Here is a 22536-nt window from a genome sequence, read left to right as displayed (position 1 = left end):
CAAAAATAACTTTTAATATCTTTCAAATATTTGAAGCTACAAACCTGGGAAATGTTTGGCAAATCCATAAATTATTTCTTCCTCATAAGCATTGATAATATCAAGACAGTTACCCTAGGTGTGCTGTCTGAGGCTGCGCTTGACATTAGGTGCAGTTGGGTGAGTATACATGCAATATTTGTGTGTGTCTGTGTCTTCCTTGTGTATATTCCTTGACTGCTGATCACAATGTTCAGTTTTGTGATCATGTGCACAATCTTGACCAACTGCGCCTTCATGACCCTCAGCAATCCCCCGGACTGGGCCAAGAATGTGGAGTAAGTCACATCATTAACACAGTTCTGCATAGGAATTTTACAGTTCAATCTTTTGACAAAATTGTCAGTCTTTCTCTTCTGGGACAATGAACTAAACATACTGATGATATTGTAAATACTTGTATGGACATAATTTTGTCCAAAAAAGTCATCTGTACTGTGTCCTCTCCCACTTATTTCTATACTGTATTTATATAACAGCTGTTACTGTTTTTTTGGGACTTTTAAAATTTGAAAATTATAAATTATAAAATAATTCTAAAATAATTTATCCTAAAATGAAAATTCTTCCACTTTTTATTCTGTGGAACAAAAATGGATTGTTTTTATTTTATAGTGACCAATCATGTCTGTTCATTTCATAAAAAGCATCATAAATTTAGTTTATACTATACAGTTCATTCTTGTGCACTATATTCTATGTTTTTTAAAGCCATACAGTAATTTTGTGTGAGGAAATGCCTGAATTTATGTTATTATTCAATGATAACCTTCCCCTCTAGTGAGCTGTTAACTCAAGAACTGCTGTGAGTACATTGAGTCAGTGAGTTTACCTTGTTGAGCAAATTGGAATGATTCGTTCGTGAATCATTTGGTTCCTTTTAGTGAACTGGATCAATTGGATTGTCAAAAGAACATTTTTTCACTGATTTCATTTTTGAGTCATTCAAGTCTATTCTTGCACATACTGTAGTATCATGGTATAGAATACAAGTTGTATGGTGTTTTTTGTTTCGTTTTGTGCAGCTTAACATATATATCTTGTCTCCTCCTTTTTTGTTTCATAGAAATAAACTTTTGAGAATAAGTACATCCTTTTAAACTTCAGCCCATCAGCATTCCTTCCCCCGACTTTTTTTTTCCAATAGGAAGTTTGTCAGCATAGCAAAATAATAGCATCATTACATGGGGTCTTTAACACTCGATTGTTTCAATTTAATTCAACTTAATTGTTCTTAGTGAAGTTTTGTTTGTGTGCATTCAGGTACACGTTCACAGGGATCTACACCTTTGAGTCCCTGATTAAGATCCTGGCACGGGGCTTCTGCGTGGGGAAGTTCACTTTCCTGCGAGACCCCTGGAACTGGCTGGACTTCAGTGTCATTCTGATGGCGTGAGTATATCTGAAGACAGATGCTTCTCATGCTTATTACTCTGTATTAAAAACCTAAGACAAATGAGGCTTTACACTGTTTTTCCTGAACTGTTAATGAGAGTTTGCTCAGATAGTTTTGGACACATTGATGAAGGAAAGCTGGTGAATTCATGTCAGTTGCGGTTGTGTGCGTTTGAGCGAGTGTGTGCGTGCGCATGTGGTAACTCTCTATTTGATTCTACAGGTATGTAACTGAGTTTGTAAACCTAGGCAATGTGTCAGCTCTCCGCACTTTCAGAGTGCTCAGAGCTTTGAAAACTATCTCAGTCATCCCAGGTAAGGGATGTGTGTGCGCGCGTGTGTGTATAGACGTGCGCATGCGTGTGCGCGTAAACACAGGTGTCAGTCAGGTGTGTGTCTCTGTGTGACGTTTCCCTCTGCTACCCTGTCCTGTCCTAACATGCGTGCGTGTGTGTGTTTGTGTGTGTGTGTGTGTGTGTGTGTGTGTGTGTGTGACCCCTCCCCCCTCCCCCCTCCCTACAGATATGTAACAGAATTTGTGGATCTGGGCAATGTCTCAGCACTGAGAACCTTCAGGGTTTTACGAGCACTCAAAACTATATCAGTGATTCCAGGTGAGGGCTAGCTCACAGGCTGCCTCTCTCTCCATCTGAGCTCTCGCTCACTCCATCCCTTCCTCCGCTGGCCTTTCTCTCTCATTCTGTCGCTCCCAGCGGTCAGAGAAAGCAGGAATCCGCTCGGGCGTAAAAAACGGGATTCCAGGCTTTTAAAAACACATTCTGTAGTTTCCCTTCTGCCGGGCTCTGCTCTGTTATTTCCCAAAGACCATCACGCCTTGGGAAAGGTCTCCCATCATGCCTTGGGAAATAGACAACTGGGCATTTTTGAGTTGTGTTGTTTTTTTTGCATGAGACATTGCTGAAGCCTATAGCCTGAGATAGAGAACTTGAGACCCTCTACTCTTCTCTTCTCCTCTGTCTGCTGTTTGAGTTCTATGTGCATGCGCACCGTCGGCCGTACCCGTTGTATGCCTGCTGCGTGTGTGTGTGTCTGTGTGTGAAGCGCACACACACACACGCACACAGGCAACACTCGCACTCATTGTATTACACTGCATGCTTTAATGTTGTTTATACGCAATTTCACAAACATTTATTCAACTAACATGTGTACTAATATTTAAAACCATGTTTTAATCACCAGAAGCTTCTGATTGCTTTCTTTTTACTAATTTACTATATCTAAAGCAGAATGTTTTCTAAATTTGTAGTGTTATTCTAGATTAAAAAAAGAAAGAAAAAAGATTGAAGTAACTATATTGTTAAAATTATAATTAGGGTAATGTTGTCAGATTTTATGGAATATTTCAGCCAAAAATGAACATTCTGCCATTTTTTTTCCCCCTTATTCATCCTCATTATTCCAAACTAAACCTGTATGCTGTATTTCTAAGATAGCTTTGTGTAAAGAACAGATCAGAAATTGTGTCTTAATTTAAATATACACTACAGAAAATTTTCAAGGAGAAAATCCAAATCTAATTTCATTTTCTTTTTCTGTCATCACACAAAGCTGTCATCTGACCTCCGAAGGTTTGAAATGTAGCACACCAGTTGTATAGGACACTTTTATGGTGCTTTCAGGGTGTTTTTATTTATTTATTTATTTATTTTGGAGCTTGACAGCTGTGCTTGCTATGAACTGTCACTGTGTAGAATAGAGCTGTGTCAATTTCCTTTTTGTATTTAACAGAAACAAATAACAACATACAGGTTTGGAATGACATGAGGGTGAATAAATAATGAGTTTCTTGGTGAACCATTCCTGCAATTGAAAAAAATCATCAGGATGACAGAAAAAGTAACACTTTAATAATAAGGTGCAATTAGCTTACATTAGTGCATTAGGTATTATGAACTAACAATGAACAATAATTTACAGTATTTAGGATCTTGGTAATGTATAAATGCATTGTTGTTCAATGTTATTCATGTTTGTGATAATGTTATTTTACACAAAATATAACTTTATCAGTAAACTTACGAATTTATATTAACCTAAATGTTGTAAAAGTTAATATAGCTATCATTCCACGTAATGTTAACGTATTAGACCTTATTCTAAAGTGTTACTATAAAAGCCTGTCCATATCTATGTAGCTTTAATGGCCATTCTCACATTGTGTTTGAGTTGTTGTGTGTACCGGGAGTGTTTTTGACCACTGATGCATGTTCCTCAGGGCTGAAGACTATCGTTGGCGCTCTGATACAGTCGGTGAAGAAGTTGTCAGACGTGATGATCCTGACTGTGTTCTGTCTGAGTGTGTTTGCTCTGATCGGACTGCAGCTCTTTATGGGAAACCTGCGGCAGAAGTGTGTGAAGATGCCGGAGGTCAATGTCACTGAAAACCTGACCGCCACTCTGAATTATAACACCAGTTTAGAGCTGCACAGGTCCTTTAACTGGACAGAGTACATTAATGATGACCGTAAGTGAAGAATGTGTGTGCTTCTCTCTCTATGTGTGTGTGTGTGTTATTGAGATGCTCGTTGACACTACATGTCCTTGAGGATGTGAGGAATGCTCCACTGGCCCAAGAAAAATGAGTCATCTAGTGCTCAAAGCATACTTATGGTTGTGTGTGTTGATGTGTGTTGCCTCACAGTGAGTGTGGTTTAAAGGCTAGCGCTTTTTAGACCATTTAGACAAATGCACTTCCTTCAAGCTATAGGATTCAGGGCTAGAAACATATGCTGTACATCATTGTGTGTATATATTCAGCTTCTTATCTTTATATTGTTTATTGACATTTATCTTATGCCTTTCTCCTTTTTAGGCAATTATTATTTCCTCCCAGGCCGCAGAGATCCTTTGCTATGTGGAAATTCAAGCGATGCAGGGTGAATATGTTCTTTTAGATTTCACATGCTAGTGAACAGAATATAGAGAATATAGATAGATTAGATGTTGAGTACCACTGACATGATGTCCCTTGTTGGGCTAAATTGCTTAATTTTTTTCACTGAATATACTGAAAATATTTTTTCATATTCCTTGGAATAACAGGCAGTGTCCAGAGGGCTTCACGTGTATAAAAGCAGGTCGTAATCCTGACTACGGCTACACAAGCTTTGACACATTCAGCTGGGCCTTCCTCTCACTCTTCCGACTCATGACACAAGACTTCTGGGAGAACCTCTACCAGCAGGTACAGCCCTGACATCAGCTTACCATCCATCTGGTCTCAATATCCTCCTGTAGACATGAAAAGACACCCTATATCCTTCTACAATGTCTAGGCCATGGCTATTTCTTTCTTTTAAACATTATACCACACCATTGTTTCTTGAAGCTCCAACGCAATAGCAAAACAAATTTAATTTTGTCTGAGTTGTGAGCTAGTTGAATGCAATGAGATACCATCTGATGTTCATTCATGTTTATTTTGTGCAACAACTAGTTAAGAGGAAAAGATGATTGCTTCATATGACGCTTGAACTGAGGCGCTCTGTCATGACACATTAAAGAGCCACAAAATGTTATTTATTGTTAGAATTTCTTTAAAAATTAAAAAATTTATTCATACCAAAAATAACCTGCTCTTTTTTTGTCTGTCGATGTGTTGTCAGTGTCCTCTTTGCTCCGCAAGAACATGATGTGTAGCGTGAGAGCGCTATGGCCTGTCAGATGTAGCAACAGTACCTAAGCGGGCGGGTCTTTGCGAAGGGTCATTTGTGATGTTTGTTTTAATAAATTGTTCACAAAAACTTGCACATTTACGAGTTACGACAATTATTACTATTTATGATTACTTTCTCAGAATGAAGTAAGTTTGGTACACTTAATTCAGTTTCTTTACTGACTGGACCAACCAAAGCTGCATCTGATATCTCATACTGTCAGAGTAGGTACAATGTTTGATGAAGAACTTTTTGTGACCATGAAAAAGGAATGTTCTTTATGTAGTATGAAAAGTGTGTAGTTTGAATGAAATGTTGGCGGTGTCATTTGACCTGCAATGCAAGTTGCGTTGGTTCACAGCAATTCACAACTCCGTGGCCTTATGGGATATTAAAATGTCCAACTGACAGATCAAACGGGTACTTTGCACCTGTGGATTTATGAATACTATGAATTTGCATATACTCTTACCACATAATGTTTTCGCCTACTATATAGTTAACTAAGTGTATTCTGACACAGAGCAATTTTTAAAATGATAGGTGATATTTTAAAAATAAAGAAAACATGAATTTTAGCCCATTCTCCTGTATGCATTAGAAAACATCAGCATCTCTCCATTTACTAATCAATATCCTTTCACTTGTTTTTTCATTCTCTTTTTTCCAAAAAAGCATTTTTGTAACATTTTGTTTGTGTATGTGTGCTCTGTCTCTCACAGACCCTGCGTGCAGCTGGAAAGCCCTATATGGTCTTCTTTGTTCTTGTGATCTTCCTGGGCTCCTTCTATCTGGTGAATCTCATCCTGGCTGTGGTGGCCATGGCATATGATGAGCAGAACCAGGCCACCATAGAAGAGGCTCAACAGAAAGAGGAAGAGTTTCAAGCCATGCTAGAACAGCTAAAGAGACAGCAGGAAGAGGCACAGGTAGCAAACACACACACACACGCTCATAGCATGTCAGAATACACAAACAGAGCTGGGTAGTAACTGATTACATAAAATCTCGATTACGTAATCAGATTCCAAATATGAAGTACTTGTAATTAGTTTAAATTGCATTTAAACCACTTGTAATCAGGTTACAGTTACTTTTTTATTGATGATTACATGATAATATATTTTTCACACAATAGCAATAATTTATTCATATTTGTGACCTGTGTTAGCAAAATGAGTCGGAGTGCGCACAGGCTTATTTTGAGCTACATGCAAAAAAGTGAAAAATGTCGATTTTAGTCAAATTTGAGGTTTTCACAAAAATGAGTTCATTAAGTCCTCGTCTAGCAATCCCAATGCTCCAGATAGTAATTAAACATCTAAAATTATCTTTATTTGTATGTTATATGAGAGGAGTACTTTTTCCCTTTCTCGCTTCTCGTGCTGACTCTCATCCGAAGCGCACACACAGGGCCATCAGACAGGGGGTAATAGTGGAGCTGAGTAACAGGGGCCCTTGGCGAGGGAGTGGGGGCATAATGATTTACTGATTATTATTATTAATATGATTGATGAGGTGTTGTGTGACAAGGCCCACCCCCTTGGTTATGTGACCTAGGCCCAACATTTGGTGCTACGCCCCTGCTTCCGCCAGCACGCGATCCTGATAAATATACACATATACACAGAATTACAAGTATTCATGCAAACATAATCTGTTATGTCTTAAGTAAACGTTTGGGGAACTTTTGGGGAAAACATCTGATGTGTAACATAACAGTAGGTCTTAATATATAGGCCGTCTGTCTCATTAATGTTAATCTAGCAATAAAAGAAAAGAGGGAATCACTTGCTGCTCTTGATTGAACTGCTTTTGTAGTTTTAATAATCAATTTATTTCTAATGAACACACTAAAGGGATTTTTACATTTGATTATTTGTTTTTCTTACTTGAATGCTTTTGTTTAGATGTAAGATGTATGTTTTTGGCATCTGTTCTTATTCATAATAACAAAGATAAAATAAAAATAGCTATATTGTGATTACGCTCTCTCTCTTCCTTCGGCTTGCTCCCTTTTATCAGGGGTCGCCACAGCGGAGTGATGCACCTATATTGTGATTACTAATATAGTCATTTTTTACATTCAGAAAGTCTTCAGAAAGACATTCAAACAGAGATCAGTCATTAGTCAGATAGCTACACAGCATTTGACCACAAGATTATCCTATTTAAATCAATGTGATAAACGAGTTAGGGCAAAAGTAATCAAAAAGTCTAAAATATGTAATGGATTACATTACTAACTACAATTTTTGTAATGTAATTTGGAACCAGTAACAAACTACAATTTGTAAGTAATCTACACAGCTCTGTACACAAACTTACAGTATGTTCACTTGCACAGACAGTTTTTACTTTTTTTTTTACTTTGATTTACAGTTATGTGTTCTCATTATTTTTGTTTTGATCATTATATTGTTCTCGTTTCCTGATCTTTGATCTCTTCCTCTGCCTTCGTCATCCCTGAAGTTTCTCAGCTTTACACTTGCTGCGATAACACTGCCCTGTCGCCATGGAAACTGACAGATAATGAGAGCGAGTGAGGGAGTGTCCTTTCTCCTAGTAAACATGAAAAAGAGAGAAACAAGAGGAAGACAGAAAGCGAGAGAATCAGAGAAAAAGATGAAAAGAGCAAGATGTAGATTAACTCCAAGATGGCAACTATGCATTTTGAATGGTGGCAGATAGATAGATAGATAGATAGATAGATAGATAGATAGATAGATAGATAGATAGATAGATAGATAGATAGAGCTGTTTACTAGTAATTCGGCTTATTACATGTGATTCCAAAAGTTAGACAAAAAGACATTATGAGAAAAAAGAAAGTTATTAGTGAAATAAAGTTGCGAAGGTCAGCAATGCGATCAATACCTGTAATTTAGTCTGATCACATAAAGCGATTGTCCCTCCTTCGTTGCTCACTGTTTATCCGTCTCTTGTCTCTGCTTTCGGTATGCAAGCTTGAACTAAGTCTACCCCTGGTTGCCCCTGACAACGGAGCTTGTGGTGTGATTGGTTGGCAGGTTGCGGCAGCAGCAGCAACAGAGAGTGGGGAGTACAGCGGGAGGGGAGGCTTGTCAGAGGAAAGCTCCTCCGGGGGGTCCAGACTCAGCTCCAAGAGTGCTAAAGAGCGAAGGAACAGGAGGAAGAAAAGAAAACAAAGGGAAGAAGAAGAGAAAGCCGATCAGGAAAAGTTCCATAAGTCCGCCTCAGAGGACAGCATCAGACGGCCTGGATTTCGATTCTCCATCGATGCCAACCGACTCTCGTATGAAAAGAAGTGTTCCACTCCCAATCAGGTGACCACTTCCTTTTTGTGGAATTATGGGAAATGTAGTTTGATTAGCCTTTCTGTGTTCATCAGATAATTCTTAGCTTCTCAACTATATTGTTACTGAGGTTAGGTGGGCAGAGTGCTAATCGACTCAAGAAGTGTGATAAGGAGACAGAAAATATTAGCTCATTAAAATGTTCAGTTATGCACTTTTACACAGGAGGATTACAGTGCTAAAGGTGGCACAGATGCATTACACAGTTGCCTCAGATGTAATCCAAATATAAATGCGGTTGAGATGTGGTTTCATTTAATTCTAACAAATCTGAATTCACTATAAATATATTATGGCGTGTGGGTTACGGCATTAAGAGTTATGGCATGTGGATGCACATTAATCTCCAACAGCATTATTCACAATATAGACCCAATCGCATATGCAGAAATATGACAATATGAGCACATGACATAACAAACGTAAACTAGAGAAACAAAATGAATTCATTTTTACACATTTTTGCACCAGCATGCACAATTCAAAACTAAGGGCAGGCATTTTGATGTCATGACAAACACAAACAAATTTAGTTATTACAAATCTAATTAGTACAAAGATAGTAGTTCTTAGAGAAACTTAGAAGACCATGTGACATTTTTGTTCATGTGTTGTTGCATTTTAGAGTTTGGGGTTGGACGTATTGAAGGGCTTTTTAAATTGCTAATAGCCTTTATTTTATATCACAGCCATGAACCATAATTTGCTACTTGCTACTTTTACTAGCCAGAGGCAGTCTTTTTAGAAGGTTTTGGTCCACTTCAAATGATGACTAGTATATGTATATATGTATATATATATATATATATATATACAGTATATAAATGGGTAGTTCACAAATAGGCAGTAAAAAATGCTTTTTTTGTAAAATACCTTTTTTGAAAAAGAAATGCATATATTTATGTAGTGTGAAGTCTGATCTTTGAGAAAATATAAAGGGTCACTAACTTCGTCAAATCTTTCACTGCTTTTTTTAAACATTTTTACTGAACTGTACCATAAATTTGTCCTATGGTATGACAAATGCAAAAAGTAAAAAAAAACAAAAAAACATATATTTATATATATATATATATATATATACACACTGAACAAAATTATAAACGCAACACTTTTTTTTGCCTCCATTTTTCATGAGCTGAGCTCAAAGATCTAAGACGTTTTCTATGTACACAAAAGGCCTATTTCTCTCAAATATTGTTCACAAATCTGTCTAAATCTGTGTTAGTGAGCACTTCTCCTTTGCCGAGATAATCCATCCACCTCACAGGTGTGGCATATCAAGATGCTGATTAGACAACATGATTATTGCACAGGTGTGCCTTAGGCTGGCCACAGTAAAAGGCCACTCTAAAATGCGCAGTTTTATCACACAGCACAATGCCACAGATGTCGTAAGTTTTGAGGGAGCATGCAATTGGCTAGCTGACTGCAGGAATGTCCACCAGAGCTGTTGCCCGTGAATTTAATGTTCATTTCTCTACCATAAGCCGTCTCCAAAGGCATTTCAGAGAATTTGGCAGTATATCCGACCGGCCTCACAACCGCAGACCACGTGTAACCACACCAGACCAGGACCTCCACATCCAGCATCTTCACCTCCAAGATCGTATGAGACCAGCCACCTGGACAGCTGCTGCAACAATCGGTTTGCATAACCAAAGAATTTCTGCACAAACTGTCAGAAATTGTCTCAGGGAAGCTCATCTGCATGCTCGTCGTCTTCATCGGGGTCTTGACCTGACTGCAGTTCGTCGTCGTAACCAACTTGAGTGGGCAAATTCTCACATTCGATGGCGTCTGGCACTTTGGAGAGGTGTTCTCTTCACGGATGAATCCCGGTTTTCACTGTACAGGGCAGATGGCAGACAGCGTGTATGGCGTCGTGTGGGTGTGCGGTTTGCTGATGTCAACGTTGTGGATCGAGTGGCCCATGGTGGTGGTGGGGTTATGGTATGGGCAGGCGTATGTTACGGACAACGAACACAGGTGCATTTTATTGATGGCATTTTGAATGCACAGAGATAACGTGACGAGATCCTGAGGCCCATTGCTGTGCCATTCATCCACGACCATCACCTCATGTTGCAGCATGATAATGCACGGCCCCATGTTGTAAAGATCTGTACACAATTCCTGAAAGCTGAAAACATCCCAGTTCTTGCATGGCCAGCATACTCACCGGACATGTCACCCATTGAGCATGTTTGGGATGCTCTGGATCAGCGTATACGACAGCGTGTTCCAGTTCCTGCCAATATCCAGCAACTTCGCACAGCCATTGAAGAGGAGTGGACCAACATACCACAGGCCACAATCAACAACCTGATCAACTCTATGCGAAGGAGATGTGTTTGCACTGTGTGAGGCAAATGGTGGTCACAGCAGATACTGACTGGTTTTCAGACCCCCCCCAATGCACATTTTAGAGTGGCTTTTTATTGTGGCCAGCCTAATGCACACCTGTGCAATAATCATGCTGTCTAAACAGCATCTTGATATGCCACACCTGTGAGGTGTGTAGGAGCCTAAATGCAGTTAATAAATAATTTTAATTTATGCGTTAAATAGTAATTTACATGATTCATTTATGTGGAGGATATTGAAGGGAATATTTTCAGTATCTACAAGTTGATGCAGTTAATATTTACAGTTTTCAAGGAGTTAACTGTGTTATCTAAAATGTGTGTGGATAATTCAAAGTGCATTTATATTACATTTATGATAGTTTGGGATTATAGGACTGCTATCGCATTTTTACCTTTACTGCATGCACCTTTAATTGCGGGGATAGACACTCATGAGAGGGTGAGCGTGGGGAACAGTGAGGCAAGCATAGAGTGGAGCCACACAGTTTTTGACCTTTTTCTCTCTTCTTTTTGGTTTTGTCGTTAATTAATCGTTTTCATTTTTTCTGTAATATTCTTTGGATTGTGTTTGTTGCTGCCAACCTAGTAAACGAATACAGTTTTGCACAAGTGGTTCTGTGGATTTATTGATGTGGATTCAGACGAAAAGAGTGGACAAAGCATCAAACTAAGGCTTCATTCAGTGGAAATCTACAAGGTGGATGGAGTATCTCGGCAAAGGAGAAGTGCTCACTAACACAGATTTAGACAGATTTGTGAACAATACTTGAAAGAAATAGGCCTTTTGTGTACATAGAAAAGTCTTAGATCTATGAGTTCAGCTCATGAAAAATGGGGGCAAAAACAAAAGTGTTGCGTTTATAATTTTGTTCAGTGTATATACATACATACATTAGATTTAAATTAGATTCATATATGGCTATATAAATGTCCCTTGCATAGATTATTCAACTTTTCAGTGTAGTACTAATGCCGTAAAGCAAGTTATTCACCTTCAGAGTTTAATGATAAATGATTTAATTATTAATCCAGGAATATTAGGACCGGAATAACAAATACAAATTTGTCCTGTGTACTGGTTATCGGACACTTAAATAGTCAATCAGTATTGTACTTTACGTTTTCTCTTAGTTTTTTTGTTTTTATCTCTTTTTCAGTCTCTTCTCAGCATTCGTGGATCTCTCTTCTCCCCAAGGAGGAACAGTCGTGCGAGTCTGTTCAGTTTTCGCGGTAGAGCGCGAGACTTTGGCTCAGAGAATGATTTTGCGGACGATGAGCACAGCACGTTTGAGGATAGCGACAGTCGCCGCGGATCGCTCTTTGTACCTGGTTGTATTGAGAGACGAAGTTCCACTGTCAGTCACTGCAGCCTTGCTCCCAGAATTATGCTCCCAGCCAATGGGAAAATGCACTGCACAGTTGATTGCAATGGAGTGGTCTCCCTGGTGGGCGGGACATCTGTGCCAACATCACCAATCGGACGTTTGTTACCTGAGGTAGAGTAATTGAAATGCATTAGGAAATTACACCTTATTATGTTAACAATAATATGCTCAATCTTCAAGATGTGTTGTTTTTCTTTCTAGGGCACGACCACTGAGTCTGAGGCACGTAAAAAACGTTCAGGATCACACCAGCCTTCTGATTATCTGGATGAGACAGTAGCCAGAAAAAGAGCTCTCAGTGTGGCCAGCATTCTGACAAATACCATGGAAGGTCTGAAACACACTGACCTCACACATGTGTGTTAAAATCACATACAATAACACTTTTTGACAATTTTCCATAATGGTTTCATTCTGCTCTCTGTGACTTCTAAGAGACTAAAGAAAATAAAGTAATATTCTTTCATTTTTAGCCCCATTTGAATTTCATTTATAAATAAATGTTGCTTTCTCTGGCAAAGTTTCTGTTATTTACTGATAAAAGTAAATTATCAGTAATTTGTTCAACTGTGTCTTGAGTATTAAATCAGTTACATATATGTAAAAGGGTTTGTTTTAGATGCTGTCAGTATGTTCATATTATATATTCCATTGTAGATCTAATCATTCAAAAACGTACAATTTCCATATGATTAGCTATGAAAATGAAGATCACCCTGACACACACTTTCACACTCATCTACTGACCTTTAAACACTGACATTAAGTCACATAGTTGCTGACGCTACTGACATGCCAGTGCAATTAATTATTTCTAAATGCCTCACATGCACTCTCAACTTAATTTTCAGTCATGACAAACACACAATCTTCCATCAGAAAATACAGACATGTGGACTTTTTTGCAATTCAACCTTCATTTGAAAGCTATTTGAACATTTAATGGATCTAAACTGCAAATGTTTTCTGTTCACAGAACTTGAGGAATCGCGGCAGAAGTGTCCTCCATGTTGGTACAAGTTTGCCAACAGCTTCCTGATCTGGGACTGCTGTCCAGCCTGGCTGAAGGTGAAGGAGATTGTGAACATGGTGGTGATGGATCCATTTGTAGACCTGGCCATAACCATCTGCATTGTTCTCAACACCCTCTTCATGGCTATGGAGCACTACCCTATGACAGAAAGGTTCAACCATGTGCTGTTAGTTGGAAACCTGGTGAGCTTTCAATGCCAGATTCTCATTATTGTAATACAATATTTTTAGATTGATTTGATTCATTTAAATCAGCATAAAAACAGTACAACAAATACAAAATTGTTAGTTAGTAGTAGTAAGTATACTACTAAGTTCAAGCAAACTCTTATGATGCATTAAAATTCTTTGTTTAAACATTGAGAATGCAGGTTTGACACGTTTTAGTGCACCGTGTAATTTTCAGTTTTGTGTTGAGATTTTTAGTTCCGTTGGTAGTTGTAGGATTGTTTAGGTGCTGATTTGTTCCTGTTGCGCTCTGTGCAGGTATTCACAGGAATCTTCACAGCAGAGATGTGTCTGAAGGTAATTGCTCTAGACCCATATTACTACTTCCAAGAAGGCTGGAATATCTTTGACGGCATAATCGTGAGCCTGAGTCTCATGGAACTGGGCCTGGCCAATGTTGAGGGACTTTCTGTGTTGCGGTCTTTTAGATTGGTGAGCAAATCTCTTCTCTTGTACAGTGGGGTTCGAAGGTTTAAGACCACTAGTGAAAATTTTCATTATAAATTGTCATGAATATAACAAGTTGAGTAAAATACATGACAACAACACTTAAGCTTAATGTACTCTACATGCTTGTGCAAGTTTTGAACTGAATGGCTGATACAATTTCAGAAACCCAAATTTCCATACATCAAAGCATCTCTTTTCTAACATTTCCTGTCTCATTCTCTCTCTTAGTTAAGAGTCTTTAAGCTGGCAAAGTCTTGGCCCACCCTGAACATGCTGATAAAGATCATTGGTAACTCAGTTGGTGCTTTGGGAAATCTAACCCTCGTCCTTGCCATCATCGTCTTCATCTTCGCTGTGGTGGGAATGCAGTTGTTTGGAAGGAGCTACCGTGAGTGTGTCTGCAAGATCGCAGATGACTGTGAGTTGCCGCGGTGGCACATGGACGATTTCTTCCACTCCTTCCTGATTGTGTTCCGAGTGCTTTGCGGCGAATGGATCGAAACCATGTGGGACTGCATGGAAGTGGCGGGGCAGACAATGTGTCTCATCGTCTTCATGATGGTCATGGTCATTGGGAATCTGGTGGTAAGATCAATCATGCCACACGGAGACACCTGGAAGCTTTCTCTCTTTCCCGTTCTTCTTCCTGTTTTCTTTTTTATTCCTCTCATGTACATTTACTTTTGCAATTTTTTGCAATTTTGATGGGATTCTGCCAAGTAGGACGTGCTACTGGATTAACATCTTTGTTGGTCCTGCAACAACATTCATATACTGTGAACTGATCAGATTTTGAGTGTAAAGTAAGGGTAATGCTTTGAGTTCAGCAACGTCCTGTCCATCTGATTTTAGGTATGTAATGGTTAAGGTTTGGGGTTAGGACTATGTTTGTTTGACAGGATGTTGATCCAGGAACACTTTCCTACTTTGCAACTTCAGTCATTTGATATACTTGTTTAGAGAGTTTAGACACTTTAGATATTTCAGACAATTATGGAATAAATTAACCATTTTCACTAGTGAACATGTCAATGTGGTGTTCCACAGTGGCATCGGTAAGCAAAAATATTTGCTTTTGCATGATATTGCGTGCATGCTCTTCAGCATAAAGCCCAAAGCCACTATTGTAGCATGAATTAGAGTCAGAAAAGCAATTTTTAATTGTTCAGTCGAATCAAAACGGAACTGATTCACCCTGTTGTAAGAGTGAATCTCATAGACATTTCCTATTTTCTTCCAACAAAGAAAAATATTCTAAATTATAATTTGGATAAAGTAAATAAAGCCTATTTTAGAACCTAAAACTAAATTTTTAACAGCCTTTGCTCCAGTCTTCAGTGTCACATGATCCTTCAGAAATCATTCTAATATGCTGATTTGATGTGCAAGTGACATTTCTTATTATTATCAATGTTGAAAATAGTTAAAATAGCAGCATGTATTTGAAATATAATTTGTTTTTGTTACAATGTAAAAGTTTTTACTGTCGCTGTTGATCAATGTAATGCAAGCTGGTTAAATTAAAATATGTATTTCTTAAAAAAAAGTCTTCCTAAGCCAAAACCTTTGACCCAGACCCTTAACAGGTTTCAAGAGATTTACCCATGCACATCATGATCATTTCTGAGTCGAATCTGTTCGTCTTATTTCCATTTGATCTCGCTGATTCTGAAAGTGTGTGTCATTGTGTGGCAGGTATTGAACCTGTTCCTGGCCTTGCTGCTGAGCTCTTTCAGTGCCGATAACCTGGCCGCCACGGATGATGACAGCGAAATGAACAACCTGCAGATCGCCGTGGGCAGAATACAGAAAGGCATCGCTCTGGTCAAGTCCACTTTACGCCAGTTCCTCCAAAGCCTCTGCCTGGCCGGCTCCAAACCTCGCTCTCTTGACGAAGAGAAACCTCTTGACGACCTCCACAGCGACGGCAAGGAGAACTGCTTGTCCAATCACGCTCCGGTGGCTGTCGACCTCACTAAAGACTATCTGAAGGAGGGCTGCGTCTCCCCTGGTAATGGGGTGGAAGGTCACGTAAAGTATGGAATTGAGGAAGGCGACTACATGTCGTTCATACACAATCCCAGCCTCACTGTTACAGTACCGATTGCGGTGGGAGAGTCGGACTTTGAAAATCTGAACACGGAAGATTTCAGTAGTGACTCGTCTGACGTCGAGGGCAGTAAAGAGGTAAGCCGGATTTCTATGGCTAAACAGAAATTTCACTTTTAATATGCATGAAACACAGCTCTGAATTTTTGTGTTTCAGTGTCGGAGAGAGTTGCTATGTAACATAATGTAAAAAAAGTCATTTTTAATGCTTTCATTTATTGTTTTAGGTTTGTTTGTAATTCATCAGGAGTCAATGTCTCTTTCCCTGTAGGGGACAAACAGTTGTGTTGAGTCATATTACCATTGCATCATTCTCTGCTCAGAGCCGCAGTCCATTGTGTGTGTGTGTGTGTGTGGTTTTACTGTTCCATGGGCTTCAGGGCAGTTTGACCCTGTTCATCTGCAGCTAGTTAAGACAAACCTCTGGGCACTGTAGCAGGTAGACTTACTGAGTATACTCGTTTATATCAGTACAATATTCTCATAAACACGCACAGCCTTGCACACACACAACCTCTCACACACTCTAATGTGTATTATTTACGACCAACTGAGCAGGCATGGCATCATGCATCCCAGATTATGAATGAGGCTGTTGAGGAAATTGCTAAATTCAGCATCCTTGCCCAGGGTGAAATTGAGTATGCTTAACTGTGTGTGTGTGTGTGTGTGTGTGTTTGTATGTGTTTTTGTCTGGCTGTGCGTGCGTGCGTGTGTGTATTCCAGCACATTTCCATGCTTTTCCAGCAGTACTGTCACTGTGCTTAATCTTTTCTCTCTCCCCTCTTCTAACTATTTCTATATCTAATTTAAGTGGTTCAGTGTTGAAGTTGCAGACGTTATTATCCATGTTATGTGAAGTGTGTATCTCCTCTCTGTGTGTGACCTGTTATTGCAGCGTTATGACAGACGAACCCCAGGTTTTCTCTGAGAGAGCCCTGTAAGAGACTCACCTTCCTCCTCACCCACACTAACCATGGAGACTGCCTTTGTCATCTAAATCAGACCAAACTCTCGTCTCTCTCTCATTTTATCTCTCTTTTTGGATCGGATTGCCCTTTTGTTTTTCGTTTCTCAATGCCTGTGCCCTTCCCTCCCTCTTAAACAACCCTATTTTGCACCGAAGAGAGACAGCTGTCAGCCTTTTTGTTTTGGTTTGTTGTTTTCTACATGACTTTGTGTTTCTGTTGTAGCACTGGGCTTCTTTGCAGTACCTTCAGTCATATGGAATGAGCAAGATCATCATTTTACATCAATAGCCCATCGAACATCTTTCTGTTACATTAGCTTGTATGTTTCGTTTTTTTGTACGACCTATCAGTGAGCATTCAGAGCTAAATTACCTGAAAACAGGAAGCAGTTGAGTGTGCATGTGTGTGTGTGTGTGTATGTGTGTGAGGAGAGGTGAGCTTTGAAAAACAGGAAACATGAATTACTGCAGTCAATTTAGAATTAGTCCATCTCTAAATGGCCCAGAAAGTTAGTCGATTCAGCTACAAGCTTGGTATACATAGGGTTTTATGATAAACAACTGCTTTTGAGTTGCAAATCATTCTTTTTGAATATTCATATTTTTGCGTTTATAAATCTGCAAATATTCAGTCATACAGTATATTGCACTGTAAACTGCTGCAATAGTGGGAATCTGTCTTCATAGCAGTCGGCCATAAGAAGGCATTTCTCAATCTGCTGAGGTGTGTAATTGCATTTATGACACTTGTTTGTGCATATGCAATCAGGAGGCTCTGCTCTGGTTGGAACCGAGCCAACGGTTAATTTAAAAAGATGTTTCATGACTTTACAACTTCTGTGCCTCGTGCCACCTCATATTTCTCTGCCAATGAGATATGTTCCTAATCAGATTTGAAGATATGAACTGGAAGTTAGGGAGTACCAGATAGTAACAGGGGATTAGGAAGCAAATCAGAACGTTTTAATCTTTATAGACTTTAATCCATCCATTAGACTTGATTTGAATTCAACATCAAAAATTATTTCAGATTAATGAGAGGCTTATTTAAAGCTTAGAGACTCTCCAGTGAATCCATTCAGTCTGGGTCAGGGCAGCTTGTTCAGGTTTGCTCAGCCTCTTATATTCCTACTGTGATTAAAATGTTAGAGACATTGTGGAAGATTCTGAAATTGCACACAGCATGCTTACATCATTCCCCGTGCCGCATTAGCTGGGTGCCACGGCAACCAGCGCTCCAGCTCAGTTTTAGACAGCATCCTCCTCTTATGTATTTTTTAGCCTCTAACTGACCATTTTATCAATTCAGTGGCAGCAAACCCGTCAGAAGGGTCAGTAGCTTTAAGAAATACACTGTGGTCAGGAAATGAGTTCTTACCCAGTACTTTAGATCTACAATAACATCAGACAATATAATTAGAGTCCTGCATCAACAAATTTATTTCTGCGAGAAGCTTTTGTATGCTACAGTTCCACACAATAGTCTTTAACCACTGACGAACAAGCGTCCCAAGGGTTAATAACATTAGAAAATGATGCCATCCAATATAAAATCTCATAGACGAGTTTATATGTATTCCTAAGAGCTTGCTATTTGCGTTTTAAGATCCAGTCAAAGTCGTTTTCCCCCAATCAAAGCTAATGAAATGCTGTCTCAGACTTAGCGTGTGGCTCTGGTGTTAGTTAACGCTAATGCGGCTCCCCTCCTCTTCAAACTGACTGGCGGACCGAAGCTTGACCACTGCTTAACGGAATGGACTTCCAGCCTGTGTTTTCATGTCAATCAAGGGATTGCACTCAATGGGGTGGGGTCATGTGATAATCTGAATCATGCCAATCCAAATGTATTGGGATTATCCAATAGAAACCATTTGTTTTTGGAAGGGGCGGGGAAAGGTAAGGGGTTGACATTTGCACTGGACATGAAAATACTCAAAGCACTCAACATCTGATGACAAGATCACAAGCTTGGATGAGAAAAAATGCACCTTGAGAAACAAAAAAAACATGCATGAGGAAGGAATGAAGGCACATCAAATGTACCCACAGCTGACTGTGAGATTATATGGTGAAGCCAGAGACGCTTGTCTACACGCCTGGCTGCTAATTAGAAAATTAATTAAATGAATCAAATCAATCTCTAAATCCACGGGCTTGTAGGTACTTTTGAATGATCTGAAACTGCATGAGACTGAGAATAACTGCAAAAGTAATCTGGACGAGATGGTGTGCTTCAATCAAGCCTAATCTTGTGCCTGTATATGTGTGTGTCTGCTTTTTTGTGGCTGGCTGTGTGGCTGCATGGATGCCTGGGTAGAAGCTGCCTGTTGATGCGGTTCTCAGTTCCTCAGAAGGGAGCACAGTGGATATCCGACCCCCTGGAGAGGGGGCGGAGTCTGTGGAGCTGGAGCCGGAAGAGTCCCTGGACCCAGAGGCCTGCTTCACTGAAGGTGTGTGTGTGTGTGTGTTTACCTGGCATTCCCTATGCTATGGGGACCAAATGTCCCCACAAGGATAGTAATACCAGTAAATTTTGACCTCATGGGGACTTTTTTTTGATCCCCGTGAGGAAAACAGTTTATACATCATACATCTAAAAATACAGACAGTTTTGTGTGAGGGTTAGGGTTAGGGTAAAAAGATAGAAATACAGTTGGTACAGTATAAAAACCATTACATCTATGAACTCTCCCCATAAATCATGGAAACCAAGGTGTGTGTGCATTTGTGTACAAACAGGAAATCAAAATGTATCTTAGTTACCTTATTAATCCACATTCCTGGGTTTATTCACCAGTGCATGTTATTTCAAAAATGATAACTTGATCCGCCTTTGAAATAATTTTTCTCCAGCTGACAATGGGCTGTGCCAGATACTGGTTAATGTTAACCTACAACCAGTATTTGTTAATGTTAATCATTAGCCTAAAAGCTATTTAGGCTTTATTGTAGGCTATTGTTGTAGGTAATACAGTCTTTCTAAATTATTGCCCTTAGTTAACGCACCCATTCCATGCCAGTTAATGTTAATTAGAGAAAACAGCAATAATAGCAGTAGATTTGAGCATTACTGTTGTCATATGTCATGATGGTCTCGTGGGTGAATTGGGGTCAAGAGGGCACTAATGCTCCACAATCAGCTGAAAACTCTTCTCGACTCCATTATGATTATGGAATGGCCGTTTATTGGGATCAATTTCTAATTAGTCCCAGCTAATTTTTTTCTCTTTGAATATCCTGTTTCACCCTCAAATACAATATTACAGAAGCTAAATGAGTTGTGAATACTGCATTGAACTTTAAGGGGAGCACAGCTTGGGAAACCAGATTTATTTGATATTCTTCTGAAAAAGATTTAAATGTACTATGGTATGTAAAGTCTAATATACTCAAAAACTAATATACTTATTTGAAATAAGTTGACTACGTTTTAAATAAGAAATTAGATATTTTATTCATCAAAGATGCATTAAATTGATCAAAAGTGACAGTAAAGATGGTTAAATTGTTACAAAAATGTCTATTTCAAATAAATGCTGTTCTTTTGAACTTTATATTTATCAAAGAATCCCAATAATAAATAATGAAATAAAATATATATATTATGCAGCATGACTGTTAAATAAAAAATGTTTTTTTGGGGCACCAGATTTTGTGACAATCTGTTCATTTTGTGTAAAAATTACACTGTAAACATTATAAAAATGATATATTAAACAACAGAAAACAATATTCTAAAATGTAATAATATCTCTGTTTTTACTGTATATTTGATCAAATAAATGTAGCTTTAGTGAGCATAGGAAACAGTTTAAAAGAAACTGACCGGCCTTTTTAACAATAGACTAAGAAGACAATCAAGTTCACATATCGCCTTTTAGTATTCAACAAAATTAAAAGTCTTAAAGGGTACATAAAATACAGTAATAAAACAGCCTGTTTTGGAAAAAAAAAATGCTACAGCTAAAGCTAGTTTGACCCCTTTATGTCATATATAGTCCCAAAGCAAGACTTTTAGTATTGAATTTTTGGGACGTTTTAGGAGTGTTGACTTTTTCACTGAGCTCTGCTGTCTTGTTCTGCTGTCCACTCACATTGTTACTTTTCCCTGTGTCTTTTGCTCAGGCTGTGTGATGAGGTTTCAGTGCTGTCAGGTCGATGTGGAGAAGGGAAAAGGGAAGAATTGGTGGATTCTCAGGAAAACCTGCTTCATCATTGTAGAGCACAACTGGTTTGAGTCCTTTATCATCTTTATGATATTACTCAGCAGTGGAGCATTGGTGAGCACCCACACACAAACACAATGTACTCACCCACTCAATCATTTTTTATTAGACAAACATTCAACAAGTAAATTTGTTGATGTGTATGTGTGTTCAGGCTTTTGAGGACATTTACATCGAGCAACGCAAGACGATAAAGACAGTGTTGGAATTTGCCGATAAAGTCTTCACATACATCTTTATTTTGGAGATGCTTCTGAAGTGGGTTGCTTATGGCTTCGTCAAATACTTCACCAACGCCTGGTGTTGGCTTGACTTCCTGATTGTTGATGTATGTATGGACCTTATACACTGCTTTGCAACTACAGTGTGTGTGTGTAAGTGGATAGTGTGTATTCTCTGAGTCTAAACACAGTCCCTTCATGATTGGCTGCATGTTTTTATTTTACAGGTGTCATTAGTGAGTCTGGTAGCAAATGCTCTTGGTTACTCTGAACTAACCGCCATTAAGTCCCTGAGAACACTACGTGCTCTTAGACCTTTGAGAGCATTGTCACGCTTTGAGGGAATGAGGGTAAGACATACATACACACACACACACACACACACACACACGTGTGGCGTGATTTAACCAATTAGGACCTGTTTCCTGGATGCCTAACCTTATTTTTAACCAAACCTAAACATTACAGAGTAACGACTGGCTGGTAAGATTAGTGATGTAACAATTGACATTACAGTTATGCTTCAGTGGTTGCAAATCCATATGTGAATGGTAAAAAATGAAATTTTGTTAAGATTTACTCATTCTGGGGCCATCCAAGATGTAGATGTGTTTGTTTTTTCTTTGCAACCAAATTGGAGAAATGTAGCATTACATCACCTGCTCACCAGTGGATCCTCTGCAGTGAATGGGTGCCATCAGAATGAGAGTCTAAACAGCTGATTAAAACATCACAATAATCCACAAGTAATTCACATAGATACAGTCCATCAATTAAGTGTTATTAAGTGTCAGTCTTGTGAAGCAAAAAAGGTGCATGTTTGTAATAAACAAATTCATCAACACATTTTTAACTTCAAACCATTCCTTCCAGCTAAAATACTAGTCTTCTATCTATTATGCTTTTTTCAGTGAAAAAGTAATCTCTCATCTGAATCAAGAGAGGAATATGCACAGATCAAGCACCATTTACAAGCGAAAACAGTCCAAAACAGTTCTAAACAAATATTTCTGTGGATTTTGATGTAAGAGAACAACAGGGGATGAATTTTTTCATTGGAGGAAGCGTTATTATAGATTATCGTTACATTGAGCAAA

At 38.8% G+C, this 22536-nt stretch overlaps 1 protein-coding gene across 2 annotated transcripts in view; it reads left to right on the top strand.

Annotated features, from left to right (window-relative positions):
• Positions 1-22536, top strand: part of scn1lab (sodium channel, voltage-gated, type I like, alpha b) — a 40797-nt gene that overhangs the window by 9150 nt on the left and 9111 nt on the right. The window contains exons 4-21 of one of the 2 annotated variants that reach the window (XM_058778340.1): positions 228-317; positions 1303-1431; positions 1658-1749; positions 3674-3922; positions 4271-4334; positions 4501-4642; positions 5837-6043; positions 8144-8419; positions 11976-12314; positions 12405-12534; positions 13180-13418; positions 13722-13895; positions 14142-14498; positions 15609-16100; positions 19310-19442; positions 21118-21272; positions 21373-21546; positions 21667-21789. In XM_058778340.1, the coding sequence (XP_058634323.1) occupies positions 228-317; positions 1303-1431; positions 1658-1749; positions 3674-3922; positions 4271-4334; positions 4501-4642; positions 5837-6043; positions 8144-8419; positions 11976-12314; positions 12405-12534; positions 13180-13418; positions 13722-13895; positions 14142-14498; positions 15609-16100; positions 19310-19442; positions 21118-21272; positions 21373-21546; positions 21667-21789 (3565 nt within the window). Of the gene's footprint in view, positions 1-227; positions 318-1302; positions 1432-1657; positions 1750-1956; positions 2049-3673; positions 3923-4270; positions 4335-4500; positions 4643-5836; positions 6044-8080; positions 8420-11975; positions 12315-12404; positions 12535-13179; positions 13419-13721; positions 13896-14141; positions 14499-15608; positions 16101-19309; positions 19443-21117; positions 21273-21372; positions 21547-21666; positions 21790-22536 lie in introns of those variants that run through there. The other variant, XM_058778339.1, reaches the window with a different exon arrangement.

This window comes from Onychostoma macrolepis, chromosome 06 (genome assembly GCF_012432095.1).
Source record: "Onychostoma macrolepis isolate SWU-2019 chromosome 06, ASM1243209v1, whole genome shotgun sequence".
NCBI classification, from domain to species: domain Eukaryota; kingdom Metazoa; phylum Chordata; class Actinopteri; order Cypriniformes; family Cyprinidae; genus Onychostoma; species Onychostoma macrolepis.
This window is presented reverse-complemented; position numbering and strand designations above follow the sequence as displayed.